The sequence below is a fragment of the Galleria mellonella genome, unplaced genomic scaffold (genome assembly GCF_026898425.1).
Source record: "Galleria mellonella isolate WM207_F2 unplaced genomic scaffold, CSIRO_AGI_GalMel_v1 utg184, whole genome shotgun sequence".
Taxonomy (NCBI): Eukaryota; Metazoa; Arthropoda; class Insecta; order Lepidoptera; family Pyralidae; genus Galleria; species Galleria mellonella.
In genome coordinates, this window is record NW_026442025.1 from 2,920,609 (window position 1) to 2,948,545 (window position 27,937).

Genomic DNA, 27,937 nt, shown 5'->3' on the forward strand with positions numbered 1-27,937 from the left:
GGATAAAATTTTTGGTTTAATTTGTTATTAATGCTAAATATTCTTTTTGTAGCGCCATGTAGTGTTTTTTGGTATTATCCTCAATCTATATTACTACGTCATGCTTTTGGCATGCAGTTGGACAATTAATTGTCAATCAATCAGTCACAAGTTAACTACAAAAAGTCATTCTTGCTTTTCATTGTTTTGTTCGCGTACAAACCTCATAATATACATTCTCTGTTGACGGTGATTTGATTTATATATTCAATAATATACCTCATTCTAGAAACATTTAATTTGAAGTATATTGTAAAGTGTTTAAATAAATAGCTATGACTTCAACATTGTCTGATGATAGAAATGAGGAGCGCCGTCGTAGGGTGAGTTATTATCTAAATAAAACCATTTGCGGTATACTTAGACAAGTTTAGTGATTCATGCTTGTTGTGATGTATTCCCCTTACCTGTCTATGAACACCTACAGAACGTGACCGGTTTCATTTTCGATATGAAAGTCTTATAATTATCATTAAAATACATAATTTATATTAATTTAAGTTTAACCAATATATACCTAATTAAAATATTTTATTGTGATAAAACTAAAGCGTTTCCTTTACCTTAGATACAGTAGCTGTTTTCTCATATTTGCGAATTGCAATTGTAAAAGTACTTATGAATTATTTCTATAGGGATTTACATTATTAATCATCAAATTTGAGAATAAAAAGTGGAGGTGCATATACTCTAACTCACTCTTATTGTTAGAGATCCAACCCGACTTCACATATATAGATAAAACTTCCAAAAAAATTATTTTAAAAAAATATTATATTATTATAAAAATAAAGCATATATTACATGCTGCTGCAAGTTAAAGAAATTGTTGAGTGCTTTACATGGTTCGTCCATTACAATTTATTTTTAGTATTAATTCAAAAATGTACAATTTATTTTAACAACTTTTGCAAATAATCATTTTTATTTGCTAGTAAATATTTATAATCAAACATAGGGGAATTTTAAAAATATAATGTCTAGATACATTGTCAATATATTACTTCGGTCATGCTTTGTCCTTTGATTACTGATTTTTTTTTTTATAATATTTTGAAACAGTTTTAATTGTAATTTATAAAAACAATACTAATCAATATGCCAATGTAATGTTGATGTATATACATTTTGATAATATATGTATATATCTATTGCAATTCCAGTTCACAGAAATACAAAAAGCAATAAGTCATTTTGTTAAGACTAGGGATCCACTCCAACTTTGCATGGGTAGACAGACAAAGATAAATTAGTAATTTATATTGGCTTTAATAGTCAAGTTTTTGATACTGTGGGCTGCATTATTTTGTAAATAATATATAGCCTATTTTACTTACTGACAATGTAGCTTTCTATAAGTAAAAATATTGAAAATCAGTTGAGTAGTTTTTGTGTTAATCTATTATAAACAAACAAACATACAAAAACAGTCTTGCTTTTAATGCATATTATTTTATATACTTTTTATTATGATGCGACATTGTTTGTTTTAGAACTTATTAGTATTGCAAAGTCATAGTTATATGCTTAGTCATGTCAATCATCTTCATCATTATGTATCTGCATTCATTGCTTATGTTCTTTTATATGTTACTAATTAAATTGACCAACTTCTTGAAGATGAAACATACCAGATTTTAAGTTAAACCAGGAACAAAACTGTAACCAATTAGGTATTATAGTTTTTGAATGACACTAGTACAAACACAAACAAAAATTTTTCTACAAATTATTGTTTTGGCATCTATTGATTTTATAAAGACCCCATATTTATAAGACCCTTCTTATTGATTTTTCTTAAATATCTTTCATTTGCATACATGGTCCAGTTACAATTTTATTATATGAAAATTATCTATAATTAAAAAAAAGTATACTAATTATTAATTCATTATTATCATGTAGTACCAGGGTTATTTAATTACTTAATCTGTGACACATTTATTGTATATTTTCTATATATTCATGTTTTTGAAGATCTCCATTTTAATACTCTCTGAGGAGGAGTGGACCACTAAAAAGTTTTTTTTTTTGACATTTACCAATGGGCCATTACAAAAATATTATCTTATTTACAGGTACTGCTTGGACCACTCCCAGCAGGCTTCCTTCGTACTGACGGTGCAACAGAGACAGTTGATGCTGATTACCAGGCTGCTCTTGCATTGCAGCAGCAACTATCTGGCACTGCAGTATGTAACCATACCCATTTTTTAAGTTCTTTATTTTTTTTTTTCACCAGTATAGTATATATATATATATATACACTATAGTAGTATGTATATATATATATATATATATACACAATCATTTTATAGAAGTCGTCAAAAATTATTATAAGTTTAAAAAATAATATACTCTTATGCTTTGCTTTATTTAAAAAAATATATTTAGATACAATAAGTGCTTCATTCACGCTTCATTTTCACTATTCGCGGAATAAAATATTGCGACCCGATACCTATATTCGCGGCTAAACATTTTTTTTATTTCCGGATCTAATCGGTACATATTATTAAAATGGATTCGGTATAACGTCGGCACATAGACTAATAAAAAAGTAAAACACACCTTATTACAACTATGCCTAAAGTATGTTGTCAAATGCTGTCACCGCTGTATAAGTGGTTCGGCTTTCTATATTCACGGTTTCTGTATTCGCGGCATATTTACGAAACGCATACACCGCGAATATAGCACTTTAACTGTATATAGTTTTTATTAATAAATTCCAAATGTGTATTATGTACAAATGTATGTTTATCGTGTAATAAAGTTTTTTTTATTACGTGTTTATTATATTTTTGTTTTTGTCTGTTAAACTTTTAAAGCGAAAGAGGTTTATATCGAAGCATTTGGCGCGTTCCATTGTTTTTGCTTACCCTATTGGGAGACAACCATGCCAGATATACAGATGTATGTATGTAAATTTTTAAATTCGATAGAAGACATGCTAAGGTTATTTTCTAATTATGCCAAGTAAAATGTAGATACCAGTGTAATGGTGTTAACATACTAATGCATATTGTATGCGTGTGGGAATTACGACCCGTGAACATGAGTGGCGATGATTAATGTAAGTATACATAAAATTGGTTTATTATTTATTTACAGCAACTGCCTGGCGTCGGGACGCCTTACACGGCGAGATTAAGCATCACAATAGCGCAAGCGAAACTAGTTAAAAACTATGGTGAGTGTGACGACCTCCACGAATTGGGGGAAAGGGATTTTTTTTTCATACAACTTAGAATGGCAAACAAGCTGACGGCCCACCTGATGGAAAGTGGTAACCGTCGCCTATAGACATGAGCAGTACCATGGACATAACAGAGTATACTGTTTCGCCCATGATACCCCCCATGCGTTGCCATTCCTGAGGACTCAGGTGTTATTCCTCTGTATCCTGTAAATTCACGCCATATCCCACCCTTCAAACCGAAACCCAGCCATGCAAACACAACTGCTTCACGGTTGAAACACGAATGGGACAGAGGTACCCAAGCAATCGACTTTTGTACAAAGTCTCCCTCCAATATTATTAGTAATGGGGTCTAACTGACCCATTACATTGCTAGCAATATACCCTGTCAGGTTGATCTCCACGTGGTTTCCCCTGGAAACCATTGTAGTTAATTCTAGTGGAATTCGTCAAATATGGGGGGGGGGGTTGTTAGTAATGTCGACCTCCACGTGGCCCTGTCTGGAAACCATTGTGCTGATCCAGGTGAATTTATCACGATAAATTAACTGGCGTGCCTTTTCATTCTCACCTATTATCCCTCACTGGTGCCTCGCCACAGTATACCGTTAGCGCAGGCGAGGTCACCATTTCATTGTCGCTCATTAAAAAAACATCTCCACGAATGGTATTACCCACGAATAAGTTAGTCCAATATGTGTAGGTCTGCTATGAAATGCTAAGTTCTGGTATTTGTACCGGAATTTACATTTTTTAAACAGTTTATTTTTTGCTGATAAGCAATTAAGCTGACTTTTTTTTATGGGTGAAAATGGTATGGTAACCCCGCCTGCGCTAACGGGATACGCTGACGGAGCACCAGTGAGGGATGATAGGTGAGAATGATAAGGCAAGTCAGTTTTTTTTTATTGTGTAAAAATGGTATGGTAACCCCGCCTGCGCTTACGGGATAAGCTGGCGGAGCACCAGTGAAGGGTGATCGATGAGAATGAAAACAGGCCAGTCAGCCCACCATGATGAATTCATCAGGAATTAACCATGATAGTTTTCAGGAGGAACTGCGAGGAGGTCGACCTGGTTGGGTATATTGCTAGCAATGGGATTCTTAGTTTCCATTACTAACAATCTCTTTCCCCCCAATTAAGCTGACTGTCTATAGGCATAGAACAACACCATTGATGTCACAAAATACCCTTTTTCCCGTGGTACCCATAATGTGTTGCTATTACCGAGGACAAAATTGTTATGCCTTCGTAATGAAAACGTCATTACCATATTTCATCCATTAAATTGAAATACAGCAATGCAAGTACAACTGTTTAACGGCAGGAACACAAGGAGATTGTGGCACGCAATTATTTTAGCTTTGTACAATATTACTTACTGGCACTTAACAAAAATATTAATAAGTAAATAATTTATGTACATAATGTACATACACAATTTAAGTTTATGTGCTAGAAGAAAACTGACTTCAATCGTGGTATAATCCAGTTATTTTGATTTATAAACTGAACGTATTTTGATAATTTCTATAGTACCAATCTGTAAATATATTCTACTTTACAATAACGGAGTTATGAATTAACAAACGTAAAAATAAATATCGCCGATTTGAGAACCTCTGTCTTTTTGAAGTCGGCTGAAAATGTCATGTCACGACGTACATTTACACTAATTTTCTAAACCGCGTAACCGATTTTAATGAGGTTTTATTATTGTGTATTTTTTGCAACAACCTACTTGAGATATTATTAGGTTACTTTTTATCCCGATAAGAAAAGATCAACCCGTACCGCGTCGATGGCAACGTATGGGGGGTATCATGGGCGAAACAGTATACTCTGTTATGTCCATGGTACTGCTCATGTCTATAGGAGACGGTTACCAGTTTCCATCAGGTGGACCGTCAGCTTGTTTGCCATTCTAAGTTGTATAAAAATATATATATAATTCACTTTGTTTCTTCTATGAATTTCTTCATTTCTATCACGAAAAGTCACTCGGTTAAGGAGAGAACTATGTTCGTAGTTTCGCTATATATATATACCTGATATCATGTAATTCATTATAGGACTCACCAGAATGGATCCATACGTACGGATGCGAGTTGGACACTGTATATACGAGACCCACACTGACCCCAGCGGTGGGAAGACGCCAAGGTGGAATAAAGTTGTGCACTGGTGAGTATTTAGAATAGAATAGGAAAGAAAATATTTATTGCCAGAAAAACACAATTACAAAAGAAAATACATACATATAAGAAGTGTCTCTTAATAGGCAAAAACATATATACGGTCGAATTGAGAAACCTCCTCCTTTTTTAAAGTCGGTTAAAAAGGAACCGGATCAGCTGATGCTATGAGTGTCCTAGTGCAATGTGTACAGCTGTACAGCGCTGGCTCTCAGCCAGTCCTTCTCTTAACAAAATGCAAATGGGTACAACTGCAATTGCATCTTCTTACTTTGATTCGAGATTCAACGATAAAGGTATGGGGGGAAAGGGATTGTTAGTAATGGAGACTGAGAATCCTATTGCTAGAAATATACCCAGGTCGACTTCCTCGCGGTTCCCCCTGGAAACTATCATGGTTAATTCCTGATGAATTCATCATGATGGGCTAACTGGCCTGTTTTCATTCTCATCTATCACCCTTCACTGGTGTTCAGCCAGCGTATCCCATTAGCGCAGGCGGGGTTACCATACCATTTTCGCCCATCAGAAAAAAAAAACGATAAACGTGTAATGATTTTTTGAGTATATATTACTTATATTTATTAATTTATTCTTTATTGACCACATTACAAAAATATGTTTGGTAAAAAAGGCGGACTTAATACTATATAGCATTATCTCGCAGTCAACCTTTGGCAAAACAGAAATGTAATTAGCTGGTGAAAATTTCAAAATTTTTATAGTTAAACAGTTACAGACGTATCCATATTGACTTACAAATTATATGATATATACAATGGAAAATTACTGCGCATTATGATTATATAAATATACATACATGAGTACATTAAACAAATATTGTTTACATATACAAGTACCCGTAACCGACGAGCGTGTATGACAAGATTGATGAATGTGGAAGAAACGAAAGAGGTTTGTTTGAATCGAAGCATTTGGCGTTCCATTGTTTCTGCCTACCCTAATGGGAGACAGGCGTGACAGATATGTATGTATGTATGTATATACAAATATACATATATCATAAAAACATACATCGTCATTATCATATCAGCCTTTTACTGTCCACTGCTGAAAATAAGCCTCCCCTTGGGGGGTTTTCCAACAGTTGTGACACTCGGTAGGCGGATTGGCAACCGCAGTTAGGCTTATTACATAAGCCTAATAACCAAAGGCTAACTACAGTTGCCAATCCACTTGCCGAGTGTGGTTACTATTGGCAAAACTCTCCTTAGGGGGTGGCCTGTGTTCAACAGTGGGCAGTTATCGGCTGATATGATGATAAAGATTACTGCAATCTTTTGGAAGAAACGATAAAGATCGCCTATGTACATTACGTTGAAAATTAATTGTCCTTAACGTTATGTTTGTGTACAACAAAGAATAAAGATTTTTTTATCTATATTTCATAGTAGATCTTTGTTTAAAAATAAGCAATCAAAGTTTGAAGTGATGATAATTGTTGGGAGTCGTTTTTTTTCTTTTTTTATACAACTTAGAATGGCAAACAAGCTGATGGCCCACCTGATGGAAAATGGTAACCGTCGCCTATAGACATGAGCAGTACCATGGACATAACAGAGTATTCTGTTTCGCCCATGATACCCCCCATGCGCTGCCTTTCCTGAGGACTCAGGTGTTATTCCTCTGTACCCAGTAAATTCACGCCATATCCCACCCTTCAAACCGAAACACAGCCATGCAAACACAACTGCTTCACGGTAGAAACACGAATGGGACAGAGGTACCCAAGCAAACGACTTTTGTACAAAGTCTCCCTCTGATGGGGCGATACATTGACCTAGTACGTGCAGTACTAAATTAACAATAATTAAATTTCTTAGTAAACCAACAATTTTATTGTACCGTACGCATAAACATAGTTATGGCTCCATAATTATGATAAATTAAAATACTTATCAAATATTAGTTGTGAGTACTAGATAACTTTGTTTTTAGGAACGGTCACTGATAAAAATGAGACATTAGTGATATCTCTTATCGTAATGCCTATTGTTATAAGTTAGTGTTGATTCATCAATTGTATGACTCGTCAGTTGTGTATGGAAATATATTCATAGGTTTATTTTATGCAAGTTGTAATAGCATCTGTCGCCTATTTATTTATTTATTCATTAGTACATATATGTGTACATGGTGGACTTAATGCTAAAAGCATTCTCCCTCAGTCACTATTAGTAATTACGCGGTACTAGTAATTATTGATATGCATACATACTTAAATTATATATATAAACGAATAAATATATATAAATAACAAATATACTTACACATATATAACATATACTATATATATTTATACAACTTGTAATGGCAAACAAGCTGACGGTCCACCTGATGGAAAGTGGTAACCGTCGCCTATAGACATGAGCAGTACCATGGACATAACAGAGTATACTGTTTCGTCCATGGTACCCCCATGCGTTGCCATTCCTGAGGACTCAGGTGTTATTCCTCTGTACCCAGTAAATTCACGCCATATCCCACCCTTCAAACCGAAACACAGCTATGCAAACACAACTGCTTTACGGTTGAAACACGAATGGGACAGAGATACTGAAACAGCTATTTAAACATAATTACTTGATACTAGTAACATAAAAATAAAGGCAGTACAGCCTTCGGGTGATGGGGAGAATTACATAGGCGCCAGTATGTGGCGGTAGGAAGCAACAGTTTTTAGTTTTATCTTATATATAATAATAACAATTTGCAGTCTGTTACCACCCGGAGTTAATTCCATATACCTGGAAATCTTCGACGAGTGCTCCTTCACAATGGACGAGTTGATAGCGTGGGCCCACATCACCATACCACCGGCGGTGCTCAATGTACGTATATATTTCTACATTTACCTCCTTATTCGTAAAAAGACAAAGCTTCCTACAAACATATATGGCTTATAAAGATAAAACATTAATCAGATATTATATTATTTTTAATTTGCAAAAGATGCTTTTTAAATTATAAAGCATTATTATACCTACTTGTACAACAATTAGTCCATTCCCTTAAGGTTGTCTTGAAAAGATTGCTCTCAGCAATAAGACCGCCTTACTGTACTTATACAATTGTATCGTTGTGTTTGTAAATTGTCTTGTTTATTTCCTATATTGTATAATGCAAATAAAGTATACTCATTCATTCATTCATTAATTAAGTTAGATTTTCATGAACACAACAGTGAAAACCGCATTTAACCATTCAATGCAAGGGTTTTTCTGTGAAATGAGGTCAACTGGTGCACTGGCGCATGCACTGAATTCGAACGAGCATACAATAAATATACACTAAGCTCTATGAAATACAAACGGCAGACTTTGTACAAAAGTCGTTTGCTTAAGCGCCTCTGTCCCATTAGTGTTTTTTACCGTGAAGCAGCTGTGTTTGCATGACTGTGTTTCGGTTTGAAGGGTGGGATATGGCAGTGAATTTACTGGGTACAGAGGAATCACACCTCGAGTCCTCAGGAATGGCAACGCATGGGCGAAACAGTATACTCTTTTATGTCCATGGTACTGCTCATACTATAAGTGACGGCTCATATATATACCACTTTCCATCAGGTGGGCCGTCAGCTTGTTTGCCATTCTAAGTAGCATAAAAAAGTTGTTGACCCACCTGCCAATCATGGTAACTACTAGCAAAACCCCCTTATGGGGGAGGCTATGTCCAGCAGTGGACAGGTAATACAACAAGATAATAATTACTTCACTGGTAACGTGGATTTGACAATTACAGGGCGAGACACACGAAGATTGGTTTCCACTCAATGGTAAACAAGGAGACGGCATGGAGGGCATGATCAATCTCGTACTGAGTTACACTGTGAGTATACAAGTGCCGTATGGTCCCGGCATAGAAAGAACCATCCCTTCCTTTCCCCTATATGCCATAAGAGGCGACTCAGGACATTTAATGGATTTCTTGTTTAAAACTTTAGTTCTAAAATGATGCATTTAAAGAGATGAACGTTTAAGGAGCACTCACCAGAGGGAGACTTTGTACAAACGTCGATTGCTTGGGTACCTCTGTCCCATTCGTGTTTCAACCGTGAAGCAGTTGTGTTTGCATGGCTGTGTTTCGGTTTGAAGGGTGAGATAAGGCGTGAATTTACTGGGTACAGAGGAATAACACTTGAGTCCTCAGGAATGGCAACGCATGGGGGGTATCATGGGCGGAACAGCATACTCTGTTATGTCCATAGTACTGCTCATGTCTATAGGCGACGGTTACTACTTTCCATCAGGTGGGTCGTCAGCTTGTTTGCCATTCTTAGTTGTATAAAAAAAAAACTTAATATAACAGTGTCAGGGACTCGGCGTTAAGCAAAGCTAAATAAGGCCTTTAGTTTAAGAAATTGATGTAAATTTACAATACGGTTTATACAGTTCTCATTTGTGTTTTATTTAGTTAAAATCTTGCAAGTTATATTTAAATTAGACTTGAATAAACATATATAGAATATTGTTATGGGCGAGGAAAATAGAGATGTTAGAGGCCCCCAAGAACAGAGGCTGGGGGTGGGGAGTCCGTTTCGCGCCCTTGTTATATTCTAATACCCACATGAAAACTAATTAAATTTACTTTAACTATATTACATTACATAATGCAAAAATAATCTGAATTTCTTTTATCTATAACTTTCACAAATTGTCTACAGTCACCTAACGTGTATGTGAATCACTATCTATCTCGCTCTAACTTATATGTTATTTTTTATATTTAAAAAACTTTCATGTTACTTTATCAGTTCTTTTATATTGTCAATTTCTATATTTTAATTTTTTTTATATGAGTAGTTTTTTTATATTTACGTCTTAGATTATATAGATAGAATGTCTCCATACAAACGCTTCGAGAAAAGCGTGTCAACTTTTTCATACAATTTTGCGTGATAAGTAGTTAGTAGTTATTCCTCTATAATTTCTACATTTATTTTGTCTTATTTTTTATTAATTATTTTAATTATATATAATTATTTAATTATTATTTCTAAAATTTTTTAATGTGCAAAAAATTATTTTATTTATTAAATAATATGTCAAGATACATTGTATGCGTAAGTATATAGAACACTGATAAAAAAAACGAGTCAGCTAATTTAACAATTAGTTAATTAAAAGTTGACCCGTTTTTGAGACTCGATGCTCTATCTATATAATCTAAAGTTTACGTGTACAAGTTCTTAGCAACTCCAGCTTGAAAAATCTATTCACAGATTGTCAGGACTGCTTGCTCACGTGTAGTGCAAAGGCGAATAGTATGTAAATCTTAATTTCGACGATGGTTTTTGTGTTGTCTTTTTTATTTTCGGTGGTGGAACATTACTTGTGTGTCTTCATCAAAAATGAGGTCCGTAGACGATCAAGCGGCTGGAGTTAAGCGCAACTATTCTATTAATCATATCTATTGCCGTTTCTTTTTATTACGTATTCTATTTTCGAAGGTTAGAGAGTAAGCTGCTTTATTTTAACATGCAAGCGGTATTAAATGAGTGTTTGAGCCAAATCGCTTGACCGTCTACGGAGTTCATAAGTTCTATTAACGTCCCACTAGTAGTCTTGCGATATATGAGCAACTAATACCATTCTGGTCGGTAATGCGGTTGATATAAAGTATTTTGGGCAAAATCTATTCTAGAAATATCCTGGTTAGCATAATTGGTATTCTTATTCCGTCCTATGCAGAACTGTGTAGGAACTTATGTATGTAGTATGCTATATGATGCCTACTTCAGGTCAAAGGGTTTTTTGGGAAAAAAATGGAATGGTAACTTCGCCTATATAAATATCATAAAACTAACTATATGCAAACACTAGGTTGGCCCTGCGCCCGTGACGGCGTTCCCCCCAGTCCTGGTGGTGCCCAGCACGGGCATGGGTGGATACGCGGCGATGCCGATGTACCCCGCGCAACAAGCGTACCCGCAACCACAGCCGCATCAGCAACCGCAGCAGCAACCGTTGCAACAACCACCTATCACTGCGGAACAACTGCAACAGGTAACCTACTGAACTTATTTTTCACTCATATAAACTAAAACTCCACGGCCATCATACGTCATTTTATTACAGTGATTTTTTTCTATCAAAATAGTCTACCCATCTTGTAGATAGAACATATTCTATCTACAAGATGGGTAGATTACAGATAATATACAGTACAGAGAATTTATGAATCATAATTTCAAAAATGATAAATAAATTAGAACCTTTTAATATTAATATCAAAACGCCACTATCCATTCTTGTCCACACACACACGCACGCGCACGCTCTCGCTAACGCACACGCACACGTATGCTCTCACACGCACACGCGCATGCACAGACACACTATCCATGCTTATCCACACACGCACGCACGCTCACGCTTACACACACGCACGCACGCACTCGTACCCACACGCGCGCGACAAAAGATTCTTAGCAAATGAACCTCAATATTATTAAAATTTGCATCGGCAGATCGAAGAAATGTTCCCGAGTATGGACAAGGAGGTGATAAAGTCTGTATTGGAGGCGAACCACGGCAACAAAGACGCCACGATCAACTCGCTGCTTCAAATGTCAGAATAACAACACTAATGGCGTACAGCGACGGTTTACACTCCTATATTGCTTAGAGGTACTATGACATTTACGTTTCAGATTTTCATATTATACTAAGAACTTTGTACGGTCATACATTTAAGCTTTTCTATGGGAAACAAAAACTCGTGCCCAGCTGCATTAATTATTATAATTGTATAGGGGCATCCATTATAACGTGAACTTAAAATACGTGGGTGGAGAGGGGAGGGGTCTGTCCAAAAACTAAGAACTTACCCTGTCTTATCTATAAAGATGGAAGGCAATGAAAATTTTTTGTCAACTTTGTATTCCAAAAAATTTTACAGCCCCTACCTTTGTTAAACCATCAAATTATGGAATTGTCTTCTGTGATCTGTGTATCCTACCAAGTAGAAGTGGGTTTCTTCAAAAGAGGCGTGAAAAAGTGTATAAGCCAGCATAGTATAGGCCGCAGGATAGATGCAATCTTGCATTTGGACTTGCAGCCCACACAGATGATTTTCATAAGCACTTACCATCAGGTGGCTGTAGAGTCAATATGTCGTGCCAGTATAGAAAAAAAGAAACCTATTATTTCACTGTATTACTTATTGAACTAAGCAAATGTTACATGCATTTGTTGCATGAAACATTGATGCAACAAATTGATTTCATTTAAATACTTTACAGTAATTCTGTTGATGTAAATTCTTGGCAATTAGTGCAGTCTGAAATACATCTTTACAAACTAGAAAGCACTTCTATTTATACTTTATTTCAATAGAATTACAAGAAACAGAAATACCTTTTAAATGAATTTACTAACAAATCGAAGCATCAATTAATTGACTCAATCATTTGTTTATATTTTCATTGAATTCTTTTGAAACAAACTACACTTTCATGGGTTTTTTTTGCTAGGTGAAAATGGTATGGTAACCCCACCTGCGCTAACGGTATACGCTGGCGGAGCACCAGTGAAGGGTGATAGATGAGAATGGAAACAGGCCAGTTAGCCCATCATGATAAATTCATAAGAAATTAACCATGATAGTTTCCAGGGAAAACCGCGAGGAGGTCGACCTGATTGGATATATTACTAGCAATGGGATTCTTAGACTCCATTACTAACAATCTCTTTCCCCCCATCACTTCCATGGGTTTTTGGAGACTTCTGGAAGTAGCATGTTTTCTTAATTTTATGATGATTCATTGGTAAAACTCCCGTAAGGGGCAGAGGTGGGGTTTAACAAGACAAAGTGTGTCCAAAAGGGTTATAGCTATTAAGCCGACAATTGCCAACATAATACAAATTTCTGTAATGGCAACCCTTATATTTGGACCATGTTCTCCCACTTTCCTGAAGAAAAGTCCTCACATAATTAATGGATATCCCTAAATAACAACACAGTAAAATGTCATGTACTTCAATATCGTAAGCTTACCAGCCTCGTTATCATCCATAAACTACATTTCAAAGCGTTATTGTATAAAATCATTTATCTATGTACAGAGAAATGCATTTTAAAATATTTAAACATATTTTACACTTAAATATAAATAAAATTAATAATGTATTAGTCTTCACGCGGTGTAATGGAGTCGTATATTATATTTTATTAAATGATACATTGAGATTTTGAAATATTGCCATTAGGGTGTTATGACTGAGATAGTTCATTATGCTTTTTCGTTTCTATACGGAAGCTTATTGCCAATTTATTCCGATGAGGGCGCTACTGTGCTATAAACAATCTTTGTCTCTACTTTTGGGCGGAAAATTAAATTATTAAAAAAAAATATATATATAAAAACTTTTTGTTTTTTGTCGTTATAAAATTGTTTTGTAAAGTCAGTCTTTGTCAGTAGATTTCTAATGGCGCCATCTTTCGGAGCTCTGTGTAAGATTCCCTATTTTTAGCAATAAGGGCTCTTAATCAAATTTACCCTAATCAGTAGCTGCCTCTCTAAACAAAGTATATTTTTGTTAGCAATATTGCAAGTACAAAAGTTCAAATTAGAATTGACACATTTTGACCAAAGCTATAACAAAACTAGATATATTTACTTTCACGATATTGGAAGTCTACATTGTCTAGGGAGCTGTTCAAAATTATAATATAACTGAAACCATGAGTTGTAATACCTACAATTGATATTTTTAATTATTTGACATTTATATTTCGTTTGCTCACAATGGATTTTTTTAACGATTGGCAACACCAAACATTTAGTTTAAAATTGTTATTCCATTACATATTATATTGTAGTTAAATTACATTGTTACTGTATAGACGATTTAGATAGGCGAGCAATCAAAATTATCGAATCTTACAATGACTTAATGAAGGTTTGAATATTTCTGATTGCCTGTCCTCCATTTTTGTTGCATGCAACATTTGCACTCAACCGGACTTTGTATAAAAGCCTTATGGCGTTAAGGGCCCACGATCCAGAGTTGTTCTTGCTTTAAAGGTAAATAATTTATTTCGACAGATTGCGTATATTGGAATACACTAAACAATACTATCATATTGGGTAATGCGACCCAAAATTTTAACATCATAAAACGTAATCACGGAGCGGTTTATCGCTTCGATTAATCTATATTTCTGAATTAAATTTGTATACCATATCGCTACACACATACCACCGGTTGTCGCTTCTGACCAAAGATAGTCTTACTGAAAGATTACTTCTAGCGATACGACCGTTTTTACAACAGCTCACCATCGGGCGGATCGTATGCTTGTTAGCCAATTTATTTATAAATATAAAAAAAAGTGTTAAGTGCAAATGTTGCGCGTAAACTTTTTAAAAAATGGTTTTTACGCTGACTTCAGAACAATTTCGCATATATTGTTCATTATACAGTTTGAAAAGTATATCATTATTTTTCAATATCATTTGAAATAATCTCAGACTAGAATTCCTGTGTTCTAGTCAAGTACGACTCGTATTTAGAAAAATATAATATCCTAAATTTGCTTAAAGCAATGTACTTTGTCTCTTTATTTTTTTATAGATTCCACATTAACATGTTTTTTATATTTAATCATTAATGTTAACAATATACAAAACATATATCTAAATATATAATATATATATATATATATATATATATATATATATATATATATATATATATATATATATATATATATATATATATATATATATATATATATATATATATATAACAATAATATTTAAATTCGCTTACAAAGCAATCACGCCTACCAATATCTTTCTAGTAAAGAGATTATTTCCGTTTTAGAGTTTTGATGCCAAGTATCCTTTCGAGCGTTGTTTTATATCATGTATTTCATAGATAAAAATAATTTTCCCAAAATAAATCTCCGTAAAATAATCTTATATACCCATGCAGTATATAAGTGCCCAGAGGAGTCCGCAATGCATTTTGTATCTGAAGGCAGCGTAAAATCTTTATTACCAACTATATAGTACTCGGTGGCCAGTATGTTGTTTATGTCTCTAGACATATTCAACAAATAGTACGATTCGACTTTACCGCGACTATTAGATTAAGTTAGCCATAAGCATTCACTACGCAATAATATTTACAACAAGGGACTCGGGTCGACGATGAAAAGTGTTTACTATATTTTTTTTATACAACTTAGAATGGCAAACAAGCTGACGGTCCACCTAATGGAAAGTGGTAACCGTCGCCTATAGACATGAGCAGTACCATGGACGTAACAGAGTATACTGTTTCGCCAATGATACCCCCCATGCGTTGCCATTCCTGACGACTCAGATGTTATTCTTCTGTACCCAGTAAATTCACGCCATATTCGGGTACCTCTGTCCCATTCGTGTTTCAACCGTGAAGCAGTTGTGTTTGCATAGCTGTGTTTCGGTTTGAAGGATGGGATATGGCGTCAATTTACAGGGTACAGAGGAATAACATCTGAGTCCTCAGGAATGGCAACGCATGGGGGGTATCATTGGTGAAACAGTATACTCTGTTATGTCCATGGTACTGCTCATGTTTATAGGCGACGGTTACCACTTTCCATCAGGTGGACCGTCAGCTTGTTTGCCATTCTAAGTTATATAAAAAAAAAAAGAATTAAACAAAATAATCCTTATCAAGTAACCAGCAAAAAAATTAAGCGTAACAAATGACGCTTAACATATTTAGCAACAATCGTATTGAACAACAAAGAGTTTTGCGACATGAAAGATTTCCTTAACTGTAGAACTATTTCAAAATACTCGATCAAATTTAATTATTATTTCATATTATAACTAAATTTTTAGTTATTATCTGAACTATTTTCAATATTAATTTTTGAATGGTAACAGACATTGTATATTTGCATGGCGTCGCCTTGACGAAACAGCCAAGTTAATTGAAAATGCAATATTAACAGGCAAATACATTTTTATTGTTATTAAAATTGGCCAAAAGTTCGCGTCATCGTTCATCGTCGTGTTATTAGCAAGTTGTTGATCAAATCTTGTATCGCTTTACTTACTATTAATTGAATTTCTTTGGGGGGGTATATTTATTTATTCATTATAAGCATACTCTCCCATTTAACCTTAGGGAAGTGTCAGAATACTCGAATGCGGTACTACTAATTATTGATATACATACATACTAAAATTACATATATAAACGAATACTTATATATATTTATATAAGCAAACTTAAGCATTTGGCGTTCCATTGTTTCTGCTTACCCTAATGGGAGACATTCGTGGCAGATATGTATGTAAATATATATAAATAACAAATATACTTACACATACATAAGATATACTATATTGTACACGAAGTTGAGACAAATATATAGTACTTACTGCTCGGTTAAAGTATAAAAGTGAGCATAAACGATAGTTTAAAGAATTCGTTTAGCCGATTGTAGAAATCAGAGACAAGTGTATAGTTGACACCAAATACTGGGTTGCTATATGTTATGGTCTTACCCTCGTTTATAACGTATCGAATGCATGCAAGTATTTTTATAAGCTTTTAGCAGATGTTCACAGATATGAAAACAATGTAAGTTTTTTTTTTTTGATTGGTGCAATAACATAAACATTGCTCCCTATTAAGAAAAAATTGTGATATTAATGTAAATCGCTTATTGTTTATGTATTGATTTATATTCTATAAGTTTCCTAGAGGTGCTATGTTTGCGGCCACCCAGTTCTGTATAGTTTAATTTAGGGTCTACATGACGAGGGACAACCTTCGGCGTACTTTATAGGGCTCTAGTTTCGTTGTATAACTATATAAGAGTCTGTAACAAGTTTAATCACAGTGTCCATCAAAATACATGTCGTGAAATATGATCGGCCACCTTTTATTATGGCATTGCTCGCCATTGATTGGTAGGACAATTCATTCTTATACGCTAGAATGTAAATGGTCACAGAATGCGCATTCAGAGGGGTTTCCTCTCGCGAACGCTCGAGAAATGAACTCGCTGCCGAAGTTTTATCTAGAAACTACGGTATGGCATTTTTCTAAAAAGGAAGTATTAAGTTTTCTTTCAGAATCGGCAATACGTGACACCCCTAGTGTTGCAGGCGTTAATAGGCTTCAGTGACCATTTACCATCAGACGGACTATATGCTTGTTTACCATTTTCGTGGTATAAAATAAGACATGTATTTTGATGGTGGTTATGACTTCGAAACAAGCAAAAATAATCTTTTATACATGTATGTAACTTGTAGTAAATTATCTGCAATTTTATACACTATGTATATGTTTGATGGAAGATCTCTCGTCTTCACAGGTCTATGTTTTGGCACGTAGTGATAGTAAAGCTAGCATTGGTACGTAGACTCACCTGCTTATCGGATGTAGACGAAATCTATTGGATAATGGCTTAAAGTTAATTGTAACAGCGTCGTTACTGTGTGACTATCTTGAATTAGCTGGAGTGAAGTTACTTCATTGGCTTTGACTTGATGTTAATAACTCACTTTTACTTCTCTATCTGTTTATAAAAGATATTTTAAGAGAAATGTAAACAAATAATGAAAAAGAAAAATAATTATTTACTGTGTAACAAATAAGTGTAGACAGATTCATTAGCGTCTTTTTAAAAGGTGTGTTCTAGCAGTGTAATTGAATATTATTCCAAAAGAAACGTGGATTTTTTTTATATAATTTTTATGGTATTTTTTTTAATTTTTTTTAATGGGTGATAATAGAATAGTAATATGCGCTATCGGTATACACCGGCGGGGCACCAGTAAAGAATGATAGGTGAGGATGAAGCAGATCAGTTGGCCCATCGTGACGAATTCAACAAGAATTGTTCACGATGGTTTCCAGGGGGAACCACGTGGAGGTCGACCTAGTAGGGCATATTGCTAGCAATGGGGCTGTCAAACTCCATTGCTAACAATCCCTTTCCCCCCAAACTAATTTTTGTGGTTTTAGTGTTGCCCATTATGCCACTAATAAATAAAAAGTTTTGAGCATATTAATACTATTTTGACATTGTTTTTCATCCCGTTTCTTTGGTAATAACATTCTGTTTCACCGGTAAAATAATAAACAGTCCCATTTACAACCCAACCTCTCTCTCACTCCCCAGCTATACCGTGCATACATTTGTTAAGCTATATATGATAACAATATTTTTATCACTTGTAATGTTTACAGAGTAAAATATTTAGAGCAAATATCAAGTGTAAAGTAGTATCTAATATTACATATAAAAAGATCTCAATTAAAATTTACACTATTCAAGATAATCACACGAGTGAAGCAGATTAAGAGCGAACCCAAATCAGCTTCTCGGCTAAATTTGTGCCAAATTATTTGCCATCGACAAAATTTGCTTATATTGTAATAAACAAAATATTATTGTTGTATTTATTTGTAATTTTACAATGTATAATAATAAATTATTATCAACCTTAATATTGGTGTTTCATTTTTCCACTCGTTGCTGTAAATTATAGTAAGTACTTATATAAACAGTGGCAGACGTACAAAGGTCGCGAATTCATAGCCCACTTGAATAAATGTTTATTTTTGTATTTATATGTATATATGTTTGAGTAAGACTGAATTTTTTTTTAAGCAAAAATACGTAGTATCTCTATTTTTTTATGGGCGAAAATAGAATGGCAACCCCACCCGCGGTATCGATATACACTGGCGAGGCACCAGTGGAAGATGGATAGGATGGAAGCGGATCAGTTAACTCCTCGTGATAAATTCCACAAGAATCAACCATGATGGAAGGTCGACCTGGTAAGGTATATTCCTAGCAATGGCAGCCCTATTGCTAACAATCTCCCCCCCCCCCCGACTATTTAGTCTGTGGTAAGATGTATGCACGTATGTTGTAAAAAAATTTTTATATTTAACAAAAAGAAATAAGTATATCAGTTATCTAGTTGTCGTAGCACTAAAAAAAACTACTTTTTTTTTAATCTATAAATATTTAATAAAACCTAATTAACTGTAACATTTTTCCTCTTTTTCTTTCTTGGCATGTTTTCTGTCTTTATTTCTTTAACAGTATTCGCTTTCCTCTTTATTTTACTTATCTTTCCTATCACATTCTTGAATCTGTCATCTTTCTTCATTAAACTTTTATTGACTTTTTTCATTCCATCCTTTATTGATGCATCAATATCGCCATCTTCCGTCTCGCTCTGTTGCAACCGGTTGTCTCTCTGTTCCGTATCCTCCTTCATTTTAGATTGAATCTGCTTTATTCTAGCCAATTTAGCCTTCTTAGCTGCTTTAATACGTTTCCGACGCATTTCTTCCAAACTGTTGAAATTTTTTTGAATATTTTTATATGATACTTATGGGCACCTTTTTGTATCACATCTCATTAAAATATACTGTATTTATTTATAAATGGTACAATAAAGTGCAAATAATTAAATGAATGGCAAACAAGCTGACGGCCCACCTGATGGAAAGTGGTAACCGTCGCCTATAGACATGAGCAGTACCATGGACATAACAGAGTATACTGTTTCGCCCATGATACTCCCCAAGCGTTGCCATTCCTGAGGACCCAAGATTATGATAATTGAATGTAATAGGAGCTTTTATAATTTAAAAACAAAAAACAAACCAGTTGTGACAAAACCAGTTATCTCGATCTAATACCTAAACTACTAGACCAATTTTGATAAAATTTCTATGAGACCAATATTTAAATATATCCTATCAGATAGAAAAAAATTTTCCAAATCTGTTTATAACTGACGATTCCGGAGAAAAATGGCTTTCTATCAATTGTCTAGTACCCATAGCAATAGTTCTGCTTAGTTTCTGACTAGATGGCGCTGTGCGATATGCTCGGTGGGATCTATTTACAATTGTATTGGAATCTCACCCCTCCTCCATCACATCGGGGTCAACGCCCGCTTGTATCCATCGCTTGATGCGGTAGTTCTTCTTGCGCTGTTCAAACTCCTCGTTGTCCAGCTGCGCCTCCTGCTCGCGGCGGGTCACGCTCACTGTGGTGAACACCTTCACCGCTTCATCATCTGTAAACATAAAGGGAATTATGAAATTAAATAAATGCCGTACAATCCTATCACCTAGTCCTCGAGTTAGTATCCCCTGTGGGAAGGAAAGGGATTGTTAGTAATGGAGACTGAGAATCCCATTGCTAGCAATATACCCAACTAGGTCGACCTCCTCGCGGGGTTCCCCCTGGAAACTATCATGTTTAATTCCTGATGAATTCATCATGATGGGCTAACTGGCCTGTTTTCATTCTCATCTACCACCCTTCACTGGTGCTCCGCCAGCGTATCCAGCGTAGCACAGGCAGGGTTACCATACCATTTTCACCCATAAAAAAACAGCCCACTGCACATACAGGCCTCCCCTTATTAGGGGGTTTTGCCAGTAGTTGCCACTCTTGACAGGTGGATTAGCAACGGATGCAGATTGGCAACCGCAGTTAGGATTTGGTGATATTTTAAGAGTGACACTGCTACCGATCCCTCGACCATTACGCTCCCATAGTCGTCTCTTACGACACCCACGGGAAAGAAAGAGATGGTACATTCTATACCTGGACCACACGGTTTTTTTATGGGTGAAAATGGTATGGTAACCCCGCCTGCGCTAATGGTATACGCTTGCGGAGCACCAGTGAAGGGTGATAGATGAGAATGAAAACAGGCCAGTTAGCCTATCATGATGAATTCATCAGGAATTAACCATGACAGTTTCCAGGGAGAACCGCAAAGAGGTCGACCTGGTTGGGTATATTGCTAGCAATGGGATTCTCAGTCTCCATTACTAACAATCCCTTTCCCCCCGGAGCCACACGGTTATAAGTATGTAAAATGTTAATTATATTTAAATATTGTCAATGTCCTTAGTTACCATCGATCTTGTATTCTGTGAGTTTCGTCTTGATTTCAGCTTCGATCTCGCCGAGCCGCAGTATGTCGTACGGAGTGATGAGAGATATAGCCATACCGCTTCGGCCGGCACGCGCTGTTCGCCCCACCCTATATTTATATGAAAATTGAATGAATATTTATTTGACAAAACACTTTTACATGGATGATTAACTCTACAAATTACACGCTAGGCATGCAAGCCTGTATCATGTATTTCAGAAAAACGATTTATGGTATGGTATATTATGTTTTTTTTTATACAACTTAGAATAGCAAACAAGACAAACAACCCACCTGATGGAAAGTGGTAACCGTCGCCTATAGACATGAGCAGTACCATGGACATACAAAAGTACACTGTTTCACCCATGATACCCCCCATGCGTTGCCATTCCTGAGGACTCAGGTGTTATTCCTCTGTACCCTGACCGAAACACAGCCATGCAAACACAACTGCTTCACGGTAGAAACACGAATGGGACAGAGGTACCCAAGCAATCGACTTTTGTACAAAGTCTCCCTCTGGTGTGTTCGACTAACATATATAGATGCAAACATATACATATAAATACATGCATAATATACAATTAGATTGAGCATTTATATGTGTGTACACGCAAAAATATATTTTATAAAAATATACATATAAATATAAAATGTGCGTATATATAATTATTATAAATTGTTACAAATAACACGATAATAACAATCAATATATGGGGAAATAATTACATTACAGGTTATTAGACAGAAGAAATAAGCACTAAACAATTAGCACTTTATTCATAAATACATCAAACCTCTTGTAAGCCTATTTTAACTATTGAAGTGTTTTGTCTCTTTCTTTTGCACTAATTTCTCAACTTGAAAAACAGTGACAAAACATTCTAATTATAACATAATTGTATTCCACAGAAACCAGTTATATTATGTTGTAAAACCAGTTATTTTGATTCAAAACTAAACAACTCGATTTTTATAAAAAAAAATTCTGAGAGCAATCTGTATGTCCTTACAAATAAAAAAAGAATTTTCCAAATCAGTTTAAAACTGACGGAGTTATGAGGTAACAAACATAAAAAGAAAAAAAAACATACAACCGAATTGAGAACCTTCTTCTTTTAAATCCGCTAAAAATAGATTTGTAGTATTCTTTTTAATAATCAATCAGAAATATTAAAAACTATGAAATTCTTCTTGAAAATTGACAAATATCTATGATATTACAACACTTTGTCAAGCCAAAATTAAGAATGTTCTTAAATAAAGAACTTATGTCCATGGCACTGCTCATGTCTATAGACGACGGTTACCATTTTCCATCAGGTGGGCCGTCAGCTTGTTTGCCATTCTAAGTTGTATAAAAAAAAATAAAGAACTTGCATTTAGTATACCTGTGAATATACTCCTTGGGCTCCAGCGGCAGCTTGTGATTGATCACCAGATCCACAGTGGGTATGTCGAGGCCCCTGGCGGCCACGTTGGTCGCGACCAGCGTGCACTTAAGGTTGCTCCTGAACTGCGTGAGCGCCGCCACGCGCTCCTTTTGCCGCATGAAGCCATGTAGGCACACATTGTCCATGCTGATGGCGTTCAGCATCATGGACAGCACTTGGCATTCTCTGTAAGATTAATTAAGCTAGTTCAGAAAGATGTTTTCCAATTAATTTACAGAATACACCATAATATACACACAAAAACAATATTCAACCAACTTTAAAAAGAAGGAGTTTCAATTTGGTTGTACTTTTTTTATGTTTATTAAGTCCTCACTATGTCAGTTATAAACTAATTTGGGAAATTTTCTTTTTTTATCTAAAAGGATATGCTACCATGTTGGTTCCATAGGAATTTTACATTTTTTATTTAAATTTTCTTATTGAAATTTGAATATCCTCAGAAATGACAACGCACGGGGGGTAACATCATGTATCTTGTATCAGGAATCATACTCTGTTATATCCATGGTACTGCTCATGTTTATAGGCGACGGTTACCACTTTCCATCAGGTGGGCCGTCAACTTGTTTGCCATTCTAAGTTGCATAAAAAAGATATTATTTAAATCGGTTCGGTAGTTTTTAAATCAAAATAGTTTTGCCACAACTAAAGTCGATTTTTTCTAGAACACAATCTTAAATTACCGTATGTATGTATGTATATTACGTGCATTCTCTCTACTACTACTACTCTCGCGTTAGTCACATACAAGAAAAAAAAAGTGAGGGTGAAATCGAAATCATTTTGCATCATAATCCTCATCATATAATTATGGAGTGTTCTTCCACTAAACTGAACATTTTCCCAAAAAAATATAGCTTGATAAACGACAAAAAATTTCGAACTTGAAATAGTATGAAAATCTTTGGAGTATCATAGACTTCCCAGTAGGCTCTATTATATCCATGGCGCTGTTCATGTCTATAGGCTGTTACTGCTCCCTCTCAGGTAGACCATCAGCTTGTTTACCGCTCCAAATTTTATGTAAACGATGCAAGAATATCGAGATAGGAAACAAAATGAATGAAAGAGAAAACCATACTACACTAAGCCCAAAAATAATTGTGGAACAAGGACAAAATATGATGATACTCAGAACTCACTTCTTAGTATCAGTGAATACTATAATATGTGAACTAGGTTTCGTTTCCCTGTACTTGCGCAAGGTCTGCACGAGGTACACGTCGCGGGCGTACGCTGGACACACCACGTAGCGTTGATCAAGCGTCGACACTGTCAATTGGTCGTCAATCTCCCGCCAAATGTGAAGTTTCTGAAGATTTTGTAAAGCATCTTAATAAGTAAGCAGTCGTTAGAGAGAAAGAGAACACCGTGTTTTTGAGCAACGTACAAAAGACGAAAGTTGTCAATGAATATTTTATACCAGAGGAAGACTTTGTACAAAAGTCGATTACTTGGGTACCTCGGTCCCATTCGTGTTTCTACTTTCAAGCAGTTGTGTTTGTATGGCTGTTGCGGTGTGAAGGGTGGGATATGGCGTGAATTTACTGGGTACAGAGGAATAACACCTGAGTCCTCAGGAATGGCAATACATGGGGGGTATCATGGGCGGAACAGTATACTCTGTTATGTCCATGGTACTGCTCATGTCTATAGGCGACGGTTACCACTTTCCATCATATTATAAATTAATAGGATTTAATTTGTGTTAGTCCCATTTCAATTTTTAGATGCATATTGCAAATCAAAATCAATATGTTAAAACATACAAATTCCATATTTTATATTTAAATGTATATTTATAATATTTTTTATTTTACATTATATCCTTTTCCGTGGATGTTGCAACAAGCAACTAAGGGAACCTAATAATCAAGAGATGGGCAACAACATCCCTTTTAAAACTTCACTAAAAGCCTAACTATGTTTGCCAACCTCTACTAACTGTGGCAACTACTAGCAAACCCCCCCCCCCCCCTTAGACTGATATGATAATGATAAAATAAATTTTACTTACATCTTTGTTCAATGGAAGTATTTTTGACTCTTTCACATCCTCTGTAATTGTAGCAGAAAACAAAAGGTTTTGTCTCTTTTGTGGTAAAGCATTGAAAATGGTCTCCAGGTCATCTTGAAATGATTCACTAAACAGCCTAGAAATTAATTTTTTTTTTTAATTTTATTTTTTTTTATTTTACTCTATTATATACACTAATTATACATAAATATGAGAGATAATTAAATGTACAAAGCAAGCTTAACTTTAAAAGGGTTCTCTTCCAGCAAACCCAAAGTGGAATGGAGCATCAATGTCAATGGATAGAGTGGTGTACAATATTGTGACAATTTTCATTTCATTTTTGGATAATTAATCTGTTTCTTAAATTGAATTAAATTAAAATGGTTACGTATATCTATACTAATACTATAAAAAAGGATTTAATTGTTCATGTGTTTGTTTCTAATGTTCTAAACACAGATCAATTCAACCAATTTAAAAAATAATTCACTTATAAAAAGCTACATTATCAGTGAATAATATAGGATTTATATTATTTGAAAAAAATTGGAGATACGAAAATCGTAGGGATCTCCAATTTTTTTTAACAATAATGTAAACCAAGATGTCAAAAACATACCTATTTAAACTATCAACTACCTACATAAAATTTAATTTTGGCTTTCTGATTTTATCAGCTATTTTTGCTATTGACTGTACATCTATATGTTTATATCCCAAATAAATAAACACCATAATGATGCAAATGAACGGATCCAAAGCAACTGTTACCTGTCAGCTTCATCCAGCACCAAATACTTCACTTTCCTCAATGAGAATGTATCACAGCCAGTTATATGATCGGCCAGTCGCCCTGGCATAGCCACTACAATATGGGGCTTATTTGCTAACTTCAAGGACTCCTCGAGTTGATCAGATCCTCCTGTCACAATGCACACTCGGAGTTTCAATGGTTGGCCCAGGATGCTGAATTGGTCTGCTATCTAAAAGAAGTTTTGTTTCAAAATTCTAATTTTTGTTGAGGCTTCAGTACATCTAGATTATAATTAGCTTCATAGGACATGTCTATTGTAAGATACCTACTACAGAACTAGAATTTTACACAAGGAAAAGTTTGTATAAAAATTATCTACATAGATATCTCTCCTACCTGCCACACTTGTGTGGATATTTTGGATTGAAGAATGATATATGAGAATTATAGAGTAAAAAAAGCAAATCTTAATTCTCAAAAGTGACAACACATAGGTATCTGTTGCTGTTCCCATTTATAGGTGACACTTCCAACTTTCCATGAAGTAAACCATCTTGATAATTATTCCAAGCCTAATAAAAAATTATTGAACTACTTCAGTTAGTTTTGTAAACATATTGTATAATAAAATAAATATACTATATAGAAAACTAAATATAATATATAACACAGATCTGTATCAAATACAGATCCAATATCTATATATCAATTTCCTTTACAGATTGATAATGGAAAAAAGTTCTTATACATTTCAGTATCACCCATACTGGTCAAATATATATTAATTTCAATAGTGTTCTTCATTACATATTGGAGAACTGATATTCAATATATCTATAATTGTGCCAATATATAGATATTGTTATTTAAAATATATATACTGCTATATATTACTAACTTCCTACAAGGAAGCTTCTCAAGAGGTTAGACTAACCACACTCATATACATAAAAAACATAAGGATACATGTGAAAATACAAATAGGGGTTTCTCTATAGAATAAAAAAATTTGTAAAGGACTTTACTAAATGTTCAATACCTGATAAGCCAACTCATGAGTAGGTGTGAGAACCAAAGCAAAAATGCCATAAGGATCCTCTGCCAAATGCTGCAGTATAGGTAAAGCGAATGCAAATGTTTTTCCAGAACCTGTCTTCGCTGCACCAATGCAATCATTGCCTGCCAATATATTACTTAAACAGCCCTTTTGGATAGGTGTAGGAGTCCTAATACCTAAACAAACAAAACAGTTTAACAGAACAAAAAAAAATATTTTAAATAAATTGTTCAATTATAAATAAAAACACAGCACTATCAATCTCAAATTAAGCAGAGCTTGTATTGGAAGTACTAAAGATATAATTAAATAGATTATCAACTTCCATTAATCATACAATTTTAAATAAAAACAAACTAGTAGAATCACATGTCTATCATCTTAGTGGGGAGGCCTATGTCTGCTGCTAGACATGGGCCCCTAAGAGGGGTTTTGTCTATAGTTGCCAAGCTTGACGAGCAAGTTAGCAACTGCAGTTAAGCTTTGGTGATGTATCAAAAGAGATGCCATCCCTCGACCATTAAGTGCCCTTTGTGGCCTTTTATGACACCCATGGGAAAGGAAAATGTAGCCCATTCTATGCCAATGATTCACACACGAACATAGACACGACATTGTATTGTTTATGCTTGATTAAAAAACAAGGAATATATATAAGGATAAAGGACATTAAGCATTTAATTATCTCTACCAACTAAAAGAAAAAGTTTATAAGAATTTGTAAATATTTGCGATTGTACATTAGAATAAAAGAAACGTTATAATAAATAAAATCATTAATACAAATACAGAAATAAGGTTATGATTCTTACCAAGGGTGTGCAGTTGTTTTATAAGCCATGACTTTATACCGATCTCGGAAAATTCTTTGCCTTCATTATTATCCATTTCATGAAAATATCTAATTATTATGAAAAGTCAGTGTAGTAATTAATTTTATTGTATTTATTTTTGAATCAGTAAAGATAAAAATATTAACAAGTTAGGTTATTATCTATATTAGGTAATGTCATTGTCAAAAATAAACATTTTACTGTCAAAATTCAAAACCACGTCAAAGTCACTACTTGAGAGCACTGACCACATAGATAAAAGAGAATTGCAATAGGATGCTTACATAGTATTGGAATTCTCTTTCTACGATTGAGCAAGTAATTATCAAAAAATACTACCCACCTAATATTTGACTACTAATACATATAATGTAATGTTTTATTATATTTGTTTTTATTTTTCTTTTTGTTAGTATA

At 34.6% G+C, this 27,937-nt stretch overlaps 2 protein-coding genes across 3 annotated transcripts; one reads left to right on the top strand and one right to left on the bottom strand.

Annotated features, from left to right (window-relative positions):
- The first annotated feature begins 149 nt into the window (after window positions 1-149).
- LOC113512022 (toll-interacting protein B-like) lies at window positions 150-18,928 on the top strand. Of its 2 annotated transcripts, XM_026895773.3 has the most exons (9): window positions 150-362; window positions 2,118-2,231; window positions 3,154-3,232; window positions 5,316-5,427; window positions 8,176-8,290; window positions 9,201-9,287; window positions 10,681-10,722; window positions 11,282-11,464; window positions 11,929-18,928. In XM_026895773.3, the coding sequence occupies exons 1-9, from the start codon at window positions 315-317 to the stop codon at window positions 12,037-12,039; spliced, it is 891 nt and encodes a 296-aa protein (XP_026751574.1). In that variant the 5' UTR covers window positions 150-314; the 3' UTR covers window positions 12,040-18,928. The 2 variants fall into 2 exon arrangements, with proteins under 2 accessions (XP_026751574.1, XP_026751575.1); XM_026895774.3 differs by lacking the exon at window positions 10,681-10,722 and having other exon boundaries at window positions 153-362.
- Window positions 18,929-19,444: 516 nt separating this feature from the next.
- On the bottom strand, window positions 19,445-27,709 carry LOC113512193 (probable ATP-dependent RNA helicase Dbp45A). Its single transcript, XM_026895995.3, has 9 exons — window positions 27,500-27,709; window positions 26,670-26,863; window positions 25,648-25,859; window positions 24,874-25,009; window positions 23,999-24,168; window positions 22,791-23,018; window positions 21,377-21,504; window positions 20,370-20,523; window positions 19,445-19,792 (listed from the first exon to the last, which is right to left on the bottom strand). The coding sequence occupies exons 1-9, from the start codon at window positions 27,573-27,575 to the stop codon at window positions 19,468-19,470; spliced, it is 1,623 nt and encodes a 540-aa protein (XP_026751796.1). The 5' UTR covers window positions 27,576-27,709; the 3' UTR covers window positions 19,445-19,467.
- Between the last annotated feature and the right edge of the window lie 228 nt (window positions 27,710-27,937).

Bases quoted from the DNA above. Each gene is read 5' to 3' on its own strand.
- LOC113512022 (XM_026895773.3), top strand. From the start codon at position 315: ATGACTTCAACATTGTCTGATGATAGAAATGAGGAGCGCCGTCGTAGG. The intron at 363-2,117 runs GTGAGTTATTAT...TCTTATTTACAG, and splicing joins ATGAGGAGCGCCGTCGTAGG to GTACTGCTTGGACCACTCCC. The intron at 5,428-8,175 runs GTGAGTATTTAG...AACAATTTGCAG, and splicing joins TGGAATAAAGTTGTGCACTG to TCTGTTACCACCCGGAGTTA.
- LOC113512193 (XM_026895995.3), bottom strand. From the start codon at position 27,575: ATGGATAATAATGAAGGCAAAGAATTTTCCGAGATCGGTATAAAGTCA. The intron at 24,169-24,873 runs GTAAGTAAAATT...CAAAATCTTCAG, and splicing joins TACTTCCATTGAACAAAGAT to AAACTTCACATTTGGCGGGA. The intron at 23,019-23,998 runs GTGAGTTCTGAG...TTAATCTTACAG, and splicing joins GTATTCACTGATACTAAGAA to AGAATGCCAAGTGCTGTCCA.